The 18,726-nt window shown below is 38.8% G+C and overlaps 1 protein-coding gene across 2 annotated transcripts in view; it reads right to left on the reverse strand.

Moving 5' to 3' along the window:
- Nucleotides 1–16,762, reverse strand: part of meis1b (Meis homeobox 1 b) — a 62,022-nt gene extending 45,260 nt beyond the window's left edge. Inside the window, exons 1-7 of one of the 2 annotated variants that reach the window (XM_084392136.1) lie at nucleotides 16,075–16,762; nucleotides 14,488–14,708; nucleotides 13,099–13,240; nucleotides 12,821–12,871; nucleotides 12,346–12,396; nucleotides 11,271–11,417; nucleotides 2,545–2,656 (exon numbers count right to left, since the gene is read on the reverse strand). In XM_084392136.1, the coding sequence (XP_084248262.1) occupies nucleotides 2,545–2,656; nucleotides 11,271–11,417; nucleotides 12,346–12,396; nucleotides 12,821–12,871; nucleotides 13,099–13,240; nucleotides 14,488–14,708; nucleotides 16,075–16,086 (736 nt within the window). In that variant the 5' untranslated portion in view covers nucleotides 16,087–16,762. The remainder of the gene's footprint in view (nucleotides 1–2,544; nucleotides 2,657–11,270; nucleotides 11,418–12,345; nucleotides 12,397–12,820; nucleotides 12,872–13,098; nucleotides 13,241–14,487; nucleotides 14,709–16,074) is intronic. The other variant, XM_084392135.1, reaches the window with a different exon arrangement.
- Nucleotides 16,763–18,726: the final 1,964 nt, after the last annotated feature.

The following is an 18,726-nucleotide window of genomic DNA, read 5'->3' on the forward strand; positions in this document are numbered from 1 at the left end:
CTCTGACTGGCTCCCACAGTCTTACCGCAGTACAGTTTTGGAGTCCATGGCTCTGCATGTAAATTTATGCAGACAATAACAAGAGCCTCACAGGAACTATTTGACTTGGCACACATGGGGCCTTTCGCAAATGGGTCCTGGTAATTGCTGATACATATCTGACTCCTGTAGTCATCACCTTGTTCCCAGACCCTTTGATGAGGCAGAGAAACCCAAAGCCTTTCAAAACACTCAGCATGATCTCTGCGTATGTGAGAGCATGTCATTTTCCACGCGCCCTTCCCTTTTTTGGTAGGGGTTCATATCGCCTTCGTTCTCAATGCAGCCCAAGGGTGTCTCTTTTAATCTGGGTGGGCGCTGGTCTTGCCAAGAGTCCAGAGTGAGCAATACTCGACAGTCCATAATAATGATTTGTTTTCTTTTTACCCACTGAGGGTGGATGCTCAGAAAAGATGGCTTCAAGATACAATTCCAGAAGATGTCCCCCGAGAGGACGGCTGTTAAACAAAGGCGGGTGCATACGAGCATGCTACGCTAATATATGGGGTCTAATTAGAGATGGGCTGGACTGAGTCTCTGCTGGACTCCGCTAAGAAAGTTTCTGTGAGTGCAGTGAGAGAGGAGCGGGCTTTATTCTCCCCCCTTAAAGGGGAACACTCGCACTTTGAAGGGCACAGAATCACGAACAAGGAAAATGCTGTCCTCAGTCGTACTAAAATGCTATTTAGGTGCGGTATGGAAAACATGGTGTGGATGGCAACCACTAGAACCATCAGCTATGGTGCCAATCTCTATGTTGATGGGTTACAGATGTACTATGTTATGCATGTTCCTTTGCAGTTGGAAGGTTTATGATCATTTGTTATGATGCTGTTATTGCATAAAAGTCTTTCTCATTTCTTTCACTCTGGTTTTTTATTTCAAAGATGCAGGAAATATGCAGTAGCAACAAGACTCTTTCTTATAGATATTTATAAGGTAGATAACTTGTTAAAGCTAATTATAAGTGTAAGCACATGGAAAGAAACAATCTCAGGACAAAGTCTGAGACTGAGAGAGGGGGCCAGTTGGGGACATATTGGCATGAGTTTCTTGGCTAACAGCAATGGTCTTATTGGGATTATGAAGTCACTCCTTACAGAACATGCTAATGCGGATAGCACCACTGCTTTACACAATCAGCAATTAACCCACATTAACATAATACTTCCACTAAACCTCCACTGGCGTGAATAAGGCCGAAGGGGCTGAAGTGCTCGGGTCATTTGTTCACGCTGAACAAACTCAGCATACATCCAGGTTCATAGCTCAGCCTCACAGCGGCCCTTCCTGCTAGCGCACGACACAACAAACACTCATCCAAAACACTGGGGTGAGGGAACATGAGGGGACGAAGGAGGGGGGGGTGGACATTAAAAGCCTGACGATAATTGGAAGTATGTGAAAAATGACGTGTCACTTTGGTCAATAAAGAGCAAAGGTCACCGTAGGCAGGAGCCCAAACTCGGCACAAAATGTGCTCATTAAGGCATCCAATCAGAGTGTGGCGAGCAACCGGCCATTAGTCATCGGCCATCTGACCAACTCGGCCGGGCCGGCCTCTCTCTTATTGCTCTCCCTCTCTGTGGAGGGGGAAAACCGGCGCTGGTAAATAAATCGTTGCTCAGTCATCTGGAACATAATGTGGTCCTTTCTGCTCTCATCCTGCTTTGCCTGCTGGCTGTGCAGCCCTCAAACTGCTGCCTTGACATCCCTTTCAATAATAAATGAAGTTGCTTTTTGCCTACAGTTTGTTTGAAACCCTCCTCCACTCGGCACCTCCTACGCCAGCTCTCATTGGCGAAAACCACACAACTAACCAATCACCATGCCGAACATCTGATGACTTTGTTTACGGTTTGAATTTTACAGACATGACATGAAGTGAGTGAAGTTGGCTTTCATTCCTTTAAGAGGGAAACTCTACCAAGAGATATCCAAGATTGTTTTTTTTGAGGATTTATCTTTTCTCTTTGAAAGATTAAAAAATCTTGGACTGGGGTATAACAGAAAATATAAAGCTTCATCAGTGTAAAATCTCTTTTGTTAGACTGTCATCACCAGCGTCTTTCTTCAGACCCCCTGCCCAGATGGGCCCAGAGGAAGGTTCATTAATGCAGTCTTATCACAACCAGCTGATGGACCCACGCCACATCACCGGCCAGCAACGGCCTAAACATCTGCTTTAACTCTCTCCTGCTCTCTACATACACAAGCTTGGCTTAAGATGGTAAGCTAGACACATCTGCATAGTCAGATACTGACACTTTCATCAAAACATACTTTTTGCACTGCACTCTGGAATACTTGACTCTGATTGGTCAATCACGGGCATGCTGCGATCAAGTATTGTGCAAACTATACAACTGATCGCTATCCCATATTTTCTACCCAACTCTCTACTTTACAGTCCTGATGACACTGTCAAGGTTTATTTTATGATAATGGTGGGGTGGCTGTACATTATCCCTTTCATATGCATCAAAGGATGTCTCAGAACTTTACCTTGCTCGCTGCTGTTGTCCCCACTGTGCGATGTGTGTCCTCCGCTGGATGGTCCCGGTGTGCCCCCGGAGCGTGTAGAAGCTGTATCATCATGGTCTCTGTTCCATGAGGTCTGTGAGGAAAGGGAGAGAGAGAGAGAGAGACATAGAGTAAGACATCAGATCACAGGAAAACATGCACACGCTACAGTCCCATGTTACAAAGACAGCTGGCTTTATCAGATGTTCCTCATTTTGTTGTTTTTCATCCTTTTATATCAGTCCCTGCAACCTCACACAAAACTTCAATCAGCAAAAGCTTACAAGACTTATGGATCAAACCCAGTCACTGAGCACTGACGCCACACAGTCACTGGCTTCCTTAGACTCACACAAAACAAACAGAATGGAGCAAAACAGAAGAAAATAAAAATACAGCACTATTTTAGTGAACAGATTTAAATTGTAAGTAAAAGAAGTTGTATTACCCAAGACAGAATATCCATAATCCAGAAACAAAAACTAAAAACAATGAAAGACGAATTAGCAATAGCAGCTATGATGTGTATGCCTGTCCATACACATGAACTGGCTAACTCTGAATACAAGAAGAGCCAGTCACTCATCTCTTATATCCCAGAGCGAGGGAGGGTATATGTGTGTGTGTGAGTGTGAGGCTGTTCGCTTGTCGCTGGCCTAGCGAATCAAAATGAAATCAAATAAGGGCCATTCTCCTTGAAGTTGGGAAGAGGAGGAGGAAAAAAATATAGAAATCCTATTGACAATTAAGCTTAGGTGTATAATAGAGAGAAAGTGTCAGCTGTTGGGCGGATGGTATGTGGCAAATGGAGCAGACATGGGGATAAAGAGAAGTGGACGGAACAATGGCGAGCCGAGGCCTGCACACACTCAGCCCCATGCAGGGCCTACTTGTACTATAGAACAAAACAGATGTTGCCTCTTATCACAGGGTGCCTCCACAAAAGTAACATTAGTGTGGGAGGAAAATATGAGCATCAGAGATGATAATGCTCAATAGCAGCCACAGAAAATCTTTAGACCTTTTTTGTTGTTGTTTTTTTTGCCGATTTTGATGTGAATATTCAGTTCTTGGGATTTAAACATGGAATAATGTGCTAAACATAGTTAAGAATGGTGTATTCTAACTGAAAGCTGAAAGTATAATCAAAATAGACAAAGTATTAAATAGGAATGACTTTAGAACTTTTAATTTCTGTGGAAATCTGAGAAGAGTTGTGCACTCACATATTACTAAACGTATGCACAAACATAGCCGTGCCAAATTAAATAAAAACAACAACACTGTGTTCATGTGTGATTTGTACTTACACAAATAAGTACTAAGTAATATTAATTAACTACATGTACTTACTATAGAGTTACGGTTAGGGTTAGTTACTATATAATTATGCATAACTGGTAACACTTTACTTAAATCCTATAATCCATTATAAAAGTATTTTAATGCATTAAGTATGCCTTGTAATGAATCTTATGATGCATTGTATGGTCTCATGAATAATTGTAACCACAGTTATAATGCATTAAAACTCGACAAACAACCAGTATCAGACGTAACAAGGAATCTGTGAATAGTATAATGCATTTTAACTTTGGTTACAATTATTTATGAAAAGATATAATGCATTATGATGTACATTATGAATACTTTTATAATGCATTATAGACAAAGGCTTTAAGTAAAGTGCTACCGCATAATTTAGTGCTTTTACTATAATAAGTGCATGTATATCACCTTAAAATAATTATGTCTAAATGTAAACATAACAAACATAAATGTATAAAGCAGTTTGGAAAATGGAACGTTTTAGCTCTGTTGATTTTATAACTACACTCCTGAAGTAATTAAACATATTATATTATAAACATACATATTGATCTCTTTTATTTATACTGTACTCTTGAGATTTCTTGGTAAATATAAAAAAAAATGGAACAACCAAACTGCATTTGATATATTTGCCACAAGTCTCCTAAAAACTTGTGATGCAAAATAGTGCCAGCCGCTCTAGATATATTTTTTAAAAATGTCCAGAAACAGTCACAAAAAAAAAAACAAGATGTATTCTGCAGCATACCAAAAGTATGCCGTAAGAGGTAATCTAGAACACATGCCCAGGGAGCAAACAGTTAAAACTGAAATTGCCAGTTTCTACAACTCTTTGTAAAAGAGAAAACGAGAGAGAGAGAGAGAGAGAGAGAGAGAGAAATGGAGGGAACTTGTTTATTCAGAGCTTTGTGGAAAAGAATGGTACAGCACCCTGGAGACCGAGAACCCTAGAGTCCCCACACGTAAAAAGGATGTTTTTTACGCACAACAAATCCCACTTGAAAATATAATTAGAACGGAGAAAATAGCAAACTATTGCATTAACTGTAATTGAACAAAAGAGCAGCGGGGCTTGTGGGAGGCTGTCGCTCGGCCCCATGGGAATGGGGGAGGGTCTCGGCCGAGGGTGAGTGACATCTCCAGGGTGCACTCCAGTCTATTTATAACTGCCCCGACAATCTTGTCCACCACAGATCTAACAGCTAATTAATAATATAAAAAAGCGCAGAGCAGTCCACCGTCGAGCAGACACCCGGAGGAAACCGCACAGGCGCATGAGAGAAGGAGTAAATATGTGGGCCAGAATGAACAGCGGGTGGAGGCGGTGTGGATGCAGATGGTTACAGGAGAGATGAGTGCCTGTCCTGCTGCACACAACAACACACTTGATATATTCACTGTCCCTCTAATGAGCTAGCTACAATTTATTCAGTGCTTTTTTTTTTTTTTTTTTTTTTGGTGTGGGGGGGGGGGGGGCTTCATCCCTTCCCCCTCCACGTTTTCTCTTCCCTTGCTCCTTTTCTCTCTCCCTCCTCGTGTCATTCTCTCTCTCCGGTGCAGGATGTAGATTAATTCAATGCTTAATTGTTTAGTAAATTCAATTTTCCACATTCTATTCTGCATAGCTTTAGCTAAAGTTCTTAAAGCTGCAGTGCGTAGCCCAGGGAGAAGCGTTTGTCATCTGTGCCTTTCCTTTTTTCTTTTTTTTTCATTACCATTTTCTTCCTCCACCACTTAATTCGCCATGAAAAGATTTTCCTTGCTGGAAATTCTGATTCTGCTATGATCGGTGAGGCATTCCAATTCATTGCATTTTCATTGTGTTGGGTCTTAGATGGAAGCTCTCTTTCTCTGCACATTATACACGCACTCATGCAAAGAATATTGGGCTTCCAATTCATTTATAATAATAAAGAAAAATGTTTCAGGTTACTGTAGACTTCACAGGGGAAAGAAAACTCATAAACAGTATATGTTTACAATTTCATGCCACAGTGACTGCTCTCTCACTCTCTCTTTTTTTTTTCTTTTTTTTTTAACACAGACTCACCAGTGTCACATTGTACTCGGCTATTTTTGGTTCCTGGCTTTATCTAGATAGCACAACAAAACGGACAGAGAGAGAGAGAGAGAGAGAGAGAGAGAGAGAGAGAGAGAGAGAGAGAGAGAGAGAGAGAGAGAGAGAGAGTTTTATATGCCTCATCAAACCAGATTAGCAAAGACACTTGAACAAGCTCACTAAAATACTCAAGCTCTGCTGGGAAATACTTGGGAAGCACAAGGTTCACACATGAGCTTTGCCCAGTGGATTGCAACCAGAAACTAAATCTGTTCAGGACACTTGTTTATTTGTTTACCCTGGCTTGTTGATAAGGCTGAGATCCTCGATGTTGATAACAGACCACGTGGCTGTCGGTTCAACTCTGCAGAAAAGCATCAGGGCTTCTTAAATGAATGGATGTGGTAATGACATGCACAAAAACAAAAAGGGAGGGTGAACGCTAGAACAGTCCAATACCCCCAAACACCTCCTTTAACAAATCTTACAAAGCAAAATGGAGCGAAATCGGGGAGGAGGGACTTTTGGTCTACAGAGAAAGCGAAATCTCTTCAAATGGCCTGTGGGTGAGATCTCGTTTCAAAACCAGTAAAGTCGCCCTTAATGGCACTACTGGATAATCACACATCTCCTTTAATTACAAAACTGGCTGAAAGACTTAGGAGTGGAATCCTCAAGCTTCATTTCTCAGAAAACGATGGGAAGTTTAACTATGAATATAATTTAGACAGAAAGTTACACTTAGCATGAAGCAACGTTATATGTTTATGAATAGTATATATAAATATGAACAGGGCTAATTTATATATCTCATCAGCACATCTTTAAAAAGAGCAGTTAACTCGATGCGTGATGCCTGTTTTCAGTTTAACTAATCAAACACATTTATATCATTTTCCCGTGCCACTTTTTCAAAGGGTACAATAGTCACGTTTGCTCTTCATATCACTTGTTGAATCGTTGAAAGCAGCCAACATTTGTCCAGATAAAGAACGAGGGATCTCACCTTCTCATTACTTCAGCAAACAGAATGATTAGATCACATAATCATTTTAACATTGCCCAACTAGTGTACCAGATTTTGCGCACTCAGCTCTTATCCAAAAGTGTGAAAAGATGTTTGCTTGAGCACAAGTGATACATTCGACAGTGAGGATAAAACAGCAACCAAAGGAATCTCTCATGACAGGGAAACAACCCTTTAAAACAGTCCTATATGTTCTCATTCACTAAAAGCTGAGCTTATATTAACTAAATTATGAAGCACAAATTATTAAGCACAAAAATAGCACAACTTCTGGGTGGCCTCTATGCAATTCATCAATAACATAGTAATAACACCCCTAGTTTTTAAATTGGCCCTGGACAAAACAGCAAGGAAACTGCAAACAGAGAAACTATTCAGCATTTCAATTATTTCAACCCCTCTTCAGGCCGCATGGAATAATCTAAAGAGCCCTCGAGTACTGAAGTCTGAGCACTGCGGAGGTTTTCATGGCATTGAGTTCATTAGCAAATGGCAGTGCCTCTCTGCAATTAAAGACAACTGTGCAAACGCTGCAGCCCGTGGAAAAGAGCGTCAGCACGGAGCAAATACGTCACACACAAGTTACCATGAGCCAGCCAATCGGAAAACAAATGATCCTGCTTTGAGCTGAGGCACAAGAAGGCAATAAACATGCCGAAACTAAAGATAAAGTCATTACTCTGACGCCACTAAATCTATTAGTTGATAAATGGTTGTATCAAAATCAATCAGTCATGACTAATTTCACTCAACTATTTCTATAACATAGCACACTTAAGTAATAATTGTAACAAACGAGAGAGAAAAAAAAGTAATGTGTGGGTGAGTCTTCAACTGGAATACCTTTTCTGTCCCCAAGGTAGAAAAAGAAACCAAAATCATTCTTGTTTTGCAACAAGTCTATCATAGTTTTACCCAAGTCACTTTTAAGGTTTACATTATTATAGCTTTATACTTTTATTGTTGCTTTTGTACGTTGTTCTTTTTTAAAGGTTTAAATGTAAAACTTTGCACTATTTCCTAAATTAATCTAATAATTTCAGTTAATTTATAATCTTAGTTAATTTAGTATTTTATAACAAAAAGTCACTGCATGTCTATACTGTTGTCATTGCATCACACAAAGCATTTTAGAGAATTAAGAATTTTTCCATTAAAGTTAAATGAAAATACTGTTTCATTATTTTAATTCAGAAACAAACTATTTCATTTGATGAGTTTCAAGCTAACTGATGAACCTGTTGAACCTGGTTTAGAAAAAAAAAAAAAAAAAAACTTTCTCCACACGCTTCAATTTTTTACATACAATCAACTTGGATGTTTAAGTCATTTCAACTTAAATTACATTAAACTGACTTAAACAAAATTTTGTTGAATCTTGCATAACTCATAAAAAAAGTTGAAAATTGCTTAACTTATTTTGAGTTCAAGCAATGTAAAAACATATGTTGTCATAACTTATTGATCATATAATTTTTTTCAGTGCAACAATTGTCATAAATCAAGTCTAGAACTCATTATACAAAAAATACACTTGAAGGTTGATCAAGCCTGTGATCAGATCAGTAATAGAGAAACATAGTTTGAAACATAGTAAAAAAAAAAAAGTGTGTGTGTGTGTGTGTCACACTTTACATTAGCGTTCAAATTGTTTAAATAATATACGATATATGAATTTATTAATATAAATATATATTTTTTAAATCATTAATGTGGTAATTATACACATATATAATATAAAGTGGAAGCAGGATCTACTGAACAGGATCCTTCAGATTGAAGACCGCAGTGAAGGGGTTAACTAGTAGTTAACTAGTCCCGGCTCCGCTCATACGGCACCTGAGGCTCATATGGCCGCGCGTTTATCAGCGCAATATAGCCTACGAGGAAAACAACGTGATCCAAACTGGCTGAGCCGCATTCACCAGTTCGAGAGAGAGAGAGAGAGAGAGAGAGAGACTCTGACTTTTTCACCCCTGAGCTCTGCCCTCCTTCTCTTCACACGATACTTGCAAAACAATGCTAAGCTGGAGTTGAGACATTATTGATACGATGCTTCAGTGCACGGAGGACGAAAACACAGAACAGCGCTGGACCACAGAGTTTAATCAATTCTATGTATATTTCAGATTTTCTTATGCTGCAGTATTCCTGCTGGAATAAATTGGCCTTTGAATAAATGAACCGCCTCTCTCCCTCTTGTTAACATTGTTGAGAATTTGCACAAAGGAGATTTTTTTTTTCTTTTCCAGTCCAATTCAACTTTATGCCCGAGGGCATATATTAAAAATACATATGGAACGAGATAATGCATGAGCGACGCAAATTCGTTAGGGATGTCACCGCCTAGCAAGCTCAGAACTGTACCCCCCAAAAAAAGAAGGAAAAAATGTAAAATACATATAGGACCTAGAGTCAAATACTCGAGGAAGTTAACTTTAACACTGTTTAACAACTGCACAGAGATCGCCCACTATACGCATCTAGTTATCTTAAACTTATTGGTAACACTTTACAGTAAGGTTAATTAGTTAACATTAGTTAACAGTTAGCATGAACTAATGAACTGCACTTATTCAGCATTTATTAATCTTTGTTCATGTAAATTTCAACATTTACTAATACTTTATTAAAATCTTGTTAACATGAACAGTAAACTAACAAACAAACAATGAACTATCGTTAACAAAGATTAACAAATACAATAACAATTGCTCATGGTTATTCATGTAAGTTAATACATTAACTAATGTTAACTAATGAACCTTACTGTAAAGTGTTACCAACTTATTTTTAAATTTAAAGCTCTCTATCTAATTTTAAGCAGTGGCCCACAATCCTGGCTAGCGGCTTTATGTACGATTCATAATTAAACAAAAACAGATTCTACCTCGCATTAGCAAACTTTTGAAAAGTTGGTCAGTTTACATTGGGGAATCAGACTTTCAGGAAAGATGTAAACATCTAATACAAGCCCTAATATTTAGACGTTAGACGTCATCAAGAAAAAAATATATAGGACACGTCTTCATCTTAAAGTCAATTAAAGATCTGAATTCGTGCCCTCGAGCAAAGCATAAATTGCTCTTATCAAGTTATATACCTGCATACCCAAGGGTCTTCAGCCTAATTTATTTCTATCGCTTAGATTCATCTCAAGTAAAAAAAATTGACACATGCATAGAGTTTTGTTAAAAGAGTTATAAACACAATTGACATCATGCTATTTAATGCTGCCGTTGAATTAGATGCATTATCCGCACAGATCTGCTCATTAACATAATCATTAATACAGCCGAGATAGAAGACTAAAGCAACCAGAGGTCGTTTTATTAAAGCCTTGTTTAGTAATGAATGGAACAGGGTTTTCTCTTCCTCATATAAAAGCTGGTGGCACTCATTGGAAAGATAAAACTGCTCGATGCTTTATTCGACCACTCAGCCATATGGAAGATGACGGATTTAAATTATTTAGCCTAATCGCTTCATTACTTTTTATGCTGGCGAATCCACTAATCCCCTTAATATAGCCACTTTTTTTAAACAATTGCCCCTCCCAGGACTCATTTTATTAATAAAAAAAAAATGGTAGCCTATATTTTAAATAAATATTATCGACGTGTTGCGCTAAAAGCAACGGACACGTAAAAGTTTAATTAAAAGTGCGTAAAGTTCAAGAAACATCAAAGAATCCACCCGCACAAACTGGTGCATATTAAAAAAGCACAGAGACACAGAATTCCATATCTATAGATTTTCCTATAAAACACACACAGTACTGTATGGCACAGTAGCTACTGCTCAAACATGAACGCGCGCTGCTTATGAGAGTAGAACTCTGAGCGAATGCGCGCTCTTGTCTGAGGAAAAACACTGACAAGGCAACTAATGAAGCGTGAACAACAGCAGAAAACCAAAGCACCAAATCTCGAAATGTCTACTATAGCTATGTCTCCATTAGCTTCGTAATATTTCCGTAATATACAATAGATAGCCTAACCATTTGGTTTGATTAAAAAAAAAAAGGCAGACGAGAGAAAAGAAGAGGGAAAGGACTAAATTAAAATCGACAAGAAACAGGTCAAGTTTATGGCAATGCTTTCACGAGCTAATCTCCTCGGGTCAGTTCCGGGATCAAACCGTAATGAAGCAATAATGGGCCACATTATTCCAAATTTTTCAATCCGATGGAATTTAAAAGCCTTAATCGTATGCAAATAACGCCGAGCAGAGAAAGTGACCCAAAAGACGATCTGAATGGCCGGGAAAGAAATGGACTCCTCCACGTACCTGATCAAGTGGCCCCGATGATCTTGTAATTTCTTCACTGTCTGATTTTGATCCTCCTTCTCTGTCGTCTATAACCAAGTCGATGGGCATCTTTCCTTTCAAACAGCTGATGTACCGATGACAGAAATTGTCACAAAGTTCATGTACCTATAGATACAAAAGGAAGCAGGGAGGAGGGGGGGGGGGGGGGGTTAAAAAAAAAAATAATTCACAAAGGGTCATCACAGTGAGTTGACAAGTGCATCCAGAACTCCTATTGACATGGAAAACCTCTCCCAATGGCCTTCTCTGATAGCTATCAGACGCATGCAGAATGGGAAATAACTTTACTCTCTCGCAAAATAGAGATATCGCAGAAAATTGACACTGACAAGACGACTCACGGGCAACACCGTATTCAACACCCGTGTTAAATTCATCTGCTCCCGGGGTTGTGGCCATTAGAGAGATGGCCTGCTTGACTGACATTTAAGGTAAACTGTTTAATTTCGTCCGGTTATTTCATTACCACCTCTTTACAAGGGAATAATATGGTGGATGACATTCAGTGGCGAGAGGAGAATTCTTCATTTATGGCTGAATGCTCAAAATATCGCTTTGCCGCGTTATCTCAGCACACATAACCCCAGAGGCACATGCAAATATCTGGAGACTTGGAGCCAATGGTTCTTATGTGTATTCAATACTGTAAAACTATATGGTTTGGCGATAAATCACTCGATAGGCTCACTCTCGTCGTGGAAACAGGTGTTGATCAAATTCCTCCAAATTTGGATCGCTGATAACAACCGCTGATAATCAACACGGTCGACTTTATCATATCATATTATCATATAGGTCTAATAAATGAACCGAACACCGTTAGGTGGCACAACAAGCAGAGAAACACTGAAATTACTGCTCTGGAATATCTGTGGCCGTGGAAGCAGGTTGCATTGTAATTAAACTCGGAGGAGAAATAGGCAGCGTGATTGATTCTGACACTAATTACAACAGACCAGGAAAAATACATTTATGCAGATGAGGCCCATAGGTTTGAAGAGAGGACTGGCCAGTTGGGGGAAACTTTGATTACCTTTTCGAGCTCCAAAAGATGAAACCGTAAAACTTGAATGGCTTGTATCATCTGGGGGAAATGAACAAATGAAGAAAAAAGGGGTTCACTTTAAAGGTGACGGAATCAACAGGCCCAGGACAATTACAAACGATAGTTACGCAATTAAGTTATTTATGACATTTAGGATCATTTACGACATGAGATTACTATCTAGGCAATGCATGGCAATTAAAGTCAGATTATACTACATTTATGAATACATTATCACTTTAATCCATGCTGTAACCAGTGTCCACCATCAACATACGCTTCAATGCTAAGAAATAAATTGTATTTAAATTCAACCCTTACCAAAAAAAAAAAAAAAAAAAAAAAAACGGTAGTTATCCATAACAATTAGCAATGCTATGAATAAATCAACAAAACTTTCTGAATATTTAATAAAAGTTTAAAACTCTTGCAGGCAAATACAAAATAATAATAATTTACTCACCAAATTATCCAGCTCAGGGTTTGATGAAAATAGCGGCTTTTCTGCTCGGATCTGAGACGATATGCATGTAAATAATTTAAGATTGCGAGGAAAAAAAGTACGTTCATTTAAAAAAAAAAAAATTAGGCATTGATTAGCTCATGTGTTTATTAATGTACAATTAATATAAAGTATTATGATGGTATGGTATAAAGTTACAGACAGTACATCAACTACACATTAAAACATGCAAAAACTTTTCCTTTTTTTTTTTTTTGCGCAATAAAACATTTTCTGACCTGTTTTGCGAACACTGCTATATCTTCATTGAAAGACTCTGATGAGCACACATCGCCTCCAGCCACACCGGGCTCTCTAGGTGTGCAAGTGGCTAATTCACATTTCTCAAAAATCAGTGCTAGAAGTGGGAACAGAGGGTGCCTGGAATAAAAACACACGGGTCACTGCGGGGGAAGCTCTGGATTAACACACGACACTTTATAACACTTCACAACTCCTTCTCATTGTATAAGAACGCATTATAACTAATTGAATTTATGTCAGCAAACAAAACTGCTTGAGTACCACTGCGCCACGATAGTATGGTGAAAGTGTTTATGTCGATTCATTTTCTTGTGACTTGCGTTATAACGAGCTTATTAGTTGTGCATAATACTGTGTCAAATGTAAACTGGACTGCTGAACGTATTATCAATATAAATAGTGGACTACAAGGTTAGAGAACCTCAAATGCTCGCGTTGAGTCTAGGCCAAGCATGCAGTTTAACGTGGGCCTATATCTTGAGTAAATGTTTAGGGTCGTATCTAATCCATAATGAATGAGAGGAAGTTCTATAGCTTGTTACTGAATGCGTATAAATTGCTGTTTCGAACGGCAACCATATTAATATACAGCACTGTGACGAGAACTATTATGCTCAAGCAGCTTTTGTATGCTAGGCGCTTTTGGATACACTCCGCACATATTTGCACATATCATTACCAGGACATGTGCATGAGAAAAAAAAAAAAAAAAATCCTTTATTGTTTTTTAGGAGTGTTTACAGTATAGGAATCTGTCCAAAATATGTATTTTATCCATTTAACAAATAAGCAGGCCTGATGTTAACAATTAAAAAGTTCTAGCTGAAATAGCCTATAACACACACATCGATGTTTTATCCGCAACAATTTTGGTTGCACTTTATTTTACATTAGCTACTTACAGGGTACTTAGCTAAAAAAAAAGTTCTGGGTAATATAAGATAACTACCTGGGTTAAGGTTAGGTTTAGGGGTAGGTTAAGGGTTAGTACTGAGTTATTACTAATGTATTGTAAATACTATAATAAGTACATGTACATGGGGAACAGGACTGTAAAATAAAGTGCTATCCGATTTTTTAAATGCAATATTTATCGACTTAAATATTGAAGATTTAACCTAAACATTAGTAAGAAAATTAAAACAACAATAAAAACATGTCACAAAAAGAAATGCAAAATAAACAGTAAAACATGTTTTTAAAAGGATGAACTAATCCAAAAGTAAGGAGGAAAACTTTTAGAAAAACTAAACAATCATGGCGCCTCAAGTTCTCAATATGTTTTACAGAAACTATTACGGGTGGAATAATGTGTTATGGGCAAACTTCATCATAAAATATATGTCTTGGCTATCTCCACGTACCCGTAAATGGAGTCTTTATCTCTTTTTAGAGCGTCATTGACGGATGAGCCCATGCTGGGCGGCATGGCGTTGGTGTGGGCTGTGTGCGGGTACTGGTGGGAGTGGAGCTGGGGCCCGTGGTTCAGGTGAACAGCCTGCATGGATCTGGCAGCGTGCGGGTCCCCGTACATCGTGCTCGGGATTCCTACTCCGTCCATCCCATAGTGGGGTATATCTTCGTACTGCACACACACACACGAAGGGCAACATTCCCATGTTGTCACTTTTATCTCTTACAGAATGCATAAATAGAAAAACTACACTAAAAGAAAATATAAACGGCAGCTACATCGGATGTTCTCGGACAAAAAAAAAAAAAAAAAAAAAGAAGCTTATGCGAAATGAAAACACGTTGTTCTGGTATTACAAAACAATTAAATATATCAACTGTACATTCAGACTATCTCGTGCTTCTAACACTATGCGCAAAAAAAAAAAAAAAAAAAAAAAAAACGCCATTTATTGATTGCAAAAGCTATCATGTGATTTTTAATAAACAGACAGACTTAGAATGTAGCGTCGGACACATTCACATGAAGTACTGAGATACAGCTTTAATGAGATCATCACAAAAATATCACTTTTAATGTACATTTTATATTTTCACAAGTGTAGCTCGAGTAACAGGTAATGCCATTTGCATGTAATAACTATGTATAATATTGTTGTCAAACTAAATGCATTATATTAACATATGCAGCACTATTAAGATTAGTCTGATTAAACACAAATTTACGTTGGTCATTCGAACCTTCCAGTTAAATTGAATATTTGATTAGTTTATTTAAAATAACCTATCAGTGACATTGATAATTTATCGTAATAATTATAAGTGTCGTGATATTGTAATATAGGAAAGTGTGATGATGAGAACATGACACATTTGAATTCTAAATCTGCAGAGGTGTAAGCAGGACAGCAGGGTGCTGTTGTAGTTCCTCCATCCAAAGCAAAAGGTCGGATGGTTGCGATGAAATCTACTTTGTGATTGTTTACATTTGATTACAAATGCAAAGGAAAAAGTGGCCAACTTTTACAAGTTCAAGCGCACAACTGTTTGATTGAACTGCTATTTGAAAGTGAGTGTTATTAGAATATAGGCTAGTTTAAAAAAAAAAGAGAGCTCGGTTGAATTTGCTCCCTATTAATATTCCTGCACAGTGTGTCATCATAGCATGCATTATGATAAGTTTTAGCTATGAAAGTTGAACTATTCAAATAGTTTAAAAGCTTTAAATAATTTGGCCTTTTGAGGAGATACTTGCAGTGCGTTTAGTAAAAGTATAGTTCAAAAATTAGGAATTGCTCCCTGTCAAACGTAATTAGAGAGTATCATATTTTTTTTTTCCTAAATTGTTTCAGTGTCCCAAAAGAGACATGCACGCAAGTGAGCGATGTAAAAAAAAAAAAAAAAAAAAAAGAGAAAAAAAGAAAAGCTGGCAGGCAAAAGAAGAGAAAGTTTGACTGCGAGACTGTCATCGGCCACGTCTCAGTATTTCCAACTGCTTTCAGCAATACGGAGTCGAAGAAACTTTTCGGGATACGTACCCTCTGCGCCATCGCCCTCCACACTCCCTCGTCTTCCTTTAATCAAAAATATATCCCCTATCAGGCCAGGGTGAATGGGAAATAAACACGCAAATTCCAAATGCGGGATATGTTTTCCCCCTAAAAAATCCAAACGCCTCTTTCAAGCGAGCGATGAAGCCAGTCCTTCACCACAAGTTCAGCCAGGCGCGTTCGGCGATAAGTCCCCTTCGCTTTCTTTCCCCTGGACAGCGACAAGGATCGAGCGAAATCTTCTTTTCCAAAGCAGTATGAAAACAGCCCCTCAAACAAAACTAGCGCATCTCATGGCTTTCTGCCACTCCGGCTGTCAATCAATCAAACGCGAGCTTGTCAAAGTGCTGAATGAATGATGATCCTCTGCGCGCTTCCACTGGTTAGCACCCCTAACGAGAATACTACTCAAATGCACAAAAATGAAGCTCGCTCTCGTTTCTTTGATCACTCTCGGCTCCTGAGTTGATTTTTTATGCAATAGCTTCTAAATGAGAACAAGAGGAGGTGGGCTGATAATTCTGGCTTAGTTTTTCTTAAAGGAGCCACGATCGATGCTGCGAGCTGCCTTTCCCCGTTTGTGTACAATGAGTGTGTGTTGAACGCGGCTCAGCAGCTGAATCTGGACCAGACTGCAGAAACCCGGAAGTAGTGGTGGCCATAACAGGTCGCGTCTTGCACAATGCGATGGGCCACATCAAGTTCCAGCCAGAGCAGGGGGGGGGCTGAAATGTGTGGGACGCAGGAAAGCGCAGACCACTACCACGATTCAACATGAGCCGAGATATAATAACATGTACAGACCGCGTTGTGCTTTTTGGTCGACGGCACTGCGTTCATAATTCATGCCAAACCGTGCAATATATAAAGTCATGTACGTGTTTACATAAAAGCAGTGACTGTTAGGGGAGCGTGGACTCTTTCACATCAGGTCACTCTCAACACTGCTTATGTTTATTATCAGTTATGATTTTAGGATCTATTTACAACAGTCGAGAAACTTGGACACCCTGTTTAAGCCGCGTAATGAAGTTTACCCACGCGCCGTGTGCTATTACGCGGAAGCCTATAGAAATGTACAGCGTGAATAATACGAAATATCAGGGGTTCTCATGCCAAATGCCTGTTTACTTTACATTTCACACAAACATCATTATTCAGAAACAGCATATGCTGCACTTCAGCAGTGCTGCGTGCGCTCTGAGCCAAAACACCCCCGCCATTTGTGAATGGGCTCATCCACTTACTGTAGGATCTTAGGAGTTTTGGTGCAGTGTCCAATGAAAGCGTGCTACAGTGAATCAAGCCGTCTATTGGTTCAAAGAAAGATCAATCATTAATTTATCGCTCGATATGCTTCCATAAATGAAGAAAGGGTGGAATGAAAATACTGTAATCTGGAGGGAAAATGTGCTCTTCGTATTCTGTTTTGTTCTATGCTCTCTCTCTCTCTCTCCCACATAGTCTCCTTCTCTCTCCCACTCAAACACACACAATACTCACAGAGACAAGATATTCATTCTTTTTAATATCTAAATATTTATTTAGTTTTGTCATTTGCTCATTCACTCTTTCTTACCATCATATTTCCATTCCTCATTAAAAGTTGTGGATATCACTTTTTGTCAGTCTACAGTGATGTGCAACATATTCCCTAAAGCTTAAACAGTTTGGAGAGGTGGTTTGTGTTCTGGTACATTTAAAATGCATCTCCCCAAATAAGGGAATCTCTTTGTTATTATAAATAATACATCTTCCATAAAATGCTCAAATGAAGGCTGAATAAGCGGCTTTAAACACACACTGACTGATGTTAGGCTGGAGTGCACCATTGTGGGCAATACAACTGACCCGGTGACAAGGTGTATGAAGTTTGTCTGAGGAGCATCTGTCATCGATCAGAAGCGATTAATGCGAGGAACAGTGTCTTATCAGCTGCTACGAGCATCACACAATCCTCGCTTCCCGCGGAAGAGCCGCGCGCATTCACAGGCATGAAATTACTATCAAATCCCCAAAGCGCTCGGCAAACGAAGGGTGCGCGCCGCGCGGTGCGGGATCTGATGTGGACTTAAACACGAATGAAAGGAGGATTCGTGAAGCAAATGTAACAGATATATGACTAACCCAACGCCGCACAACAGACCTTTATTGGTAAGTGGCTATTGTCTTTTCTAAGTCTACAATAAAGTTTTAGTTTATCTAAAATAATGTTAGTTCAAAATATTCTTGTTTTTTCAGTTAAGTATAGTCGCAATGCATATTGTGATGTATACAATATGCGTGGAAGTCAACTCGTTTGTTTTATTGATGTTTGTAATCTTAACATTAGTTTTGTGTCTGTCTCAATTATGTGAGAACCAAACGGCATGACTTGAAAGCTGTACTTACCCAAACGCTTAACTGCTGTCACAGTACCAGAATAGCATTATAAAGTAATTAAGTTCCTTCAATTAGCATCTATAAAAGGACGCTATAGAGCACAATGAGGGCATGGACTTTCACTGTTTAGGTTGCCTTTTAGTGAGGGTCAGCAGATTGCAGCACGCATCACTGAGTTAATGCCATCATTTCGGATAATTTGGGCTTAGAAAGAGATGTGAATCGGTCGACGTAAAATGTTTCGAAATAAGTTTACCG

This window comes from Rutilus rutilus (genome assembly GCF_951802725.1).
Source record: "Rutilus rutilus genome assembly, chromosome: 20".
Classification (NCBI taxonomy): Eukaryota; Metazoa; Chordata; class Actinopteri; order Cypriniformes; family Leuciscidae; genus Rutilus; species Rutilus rutilus.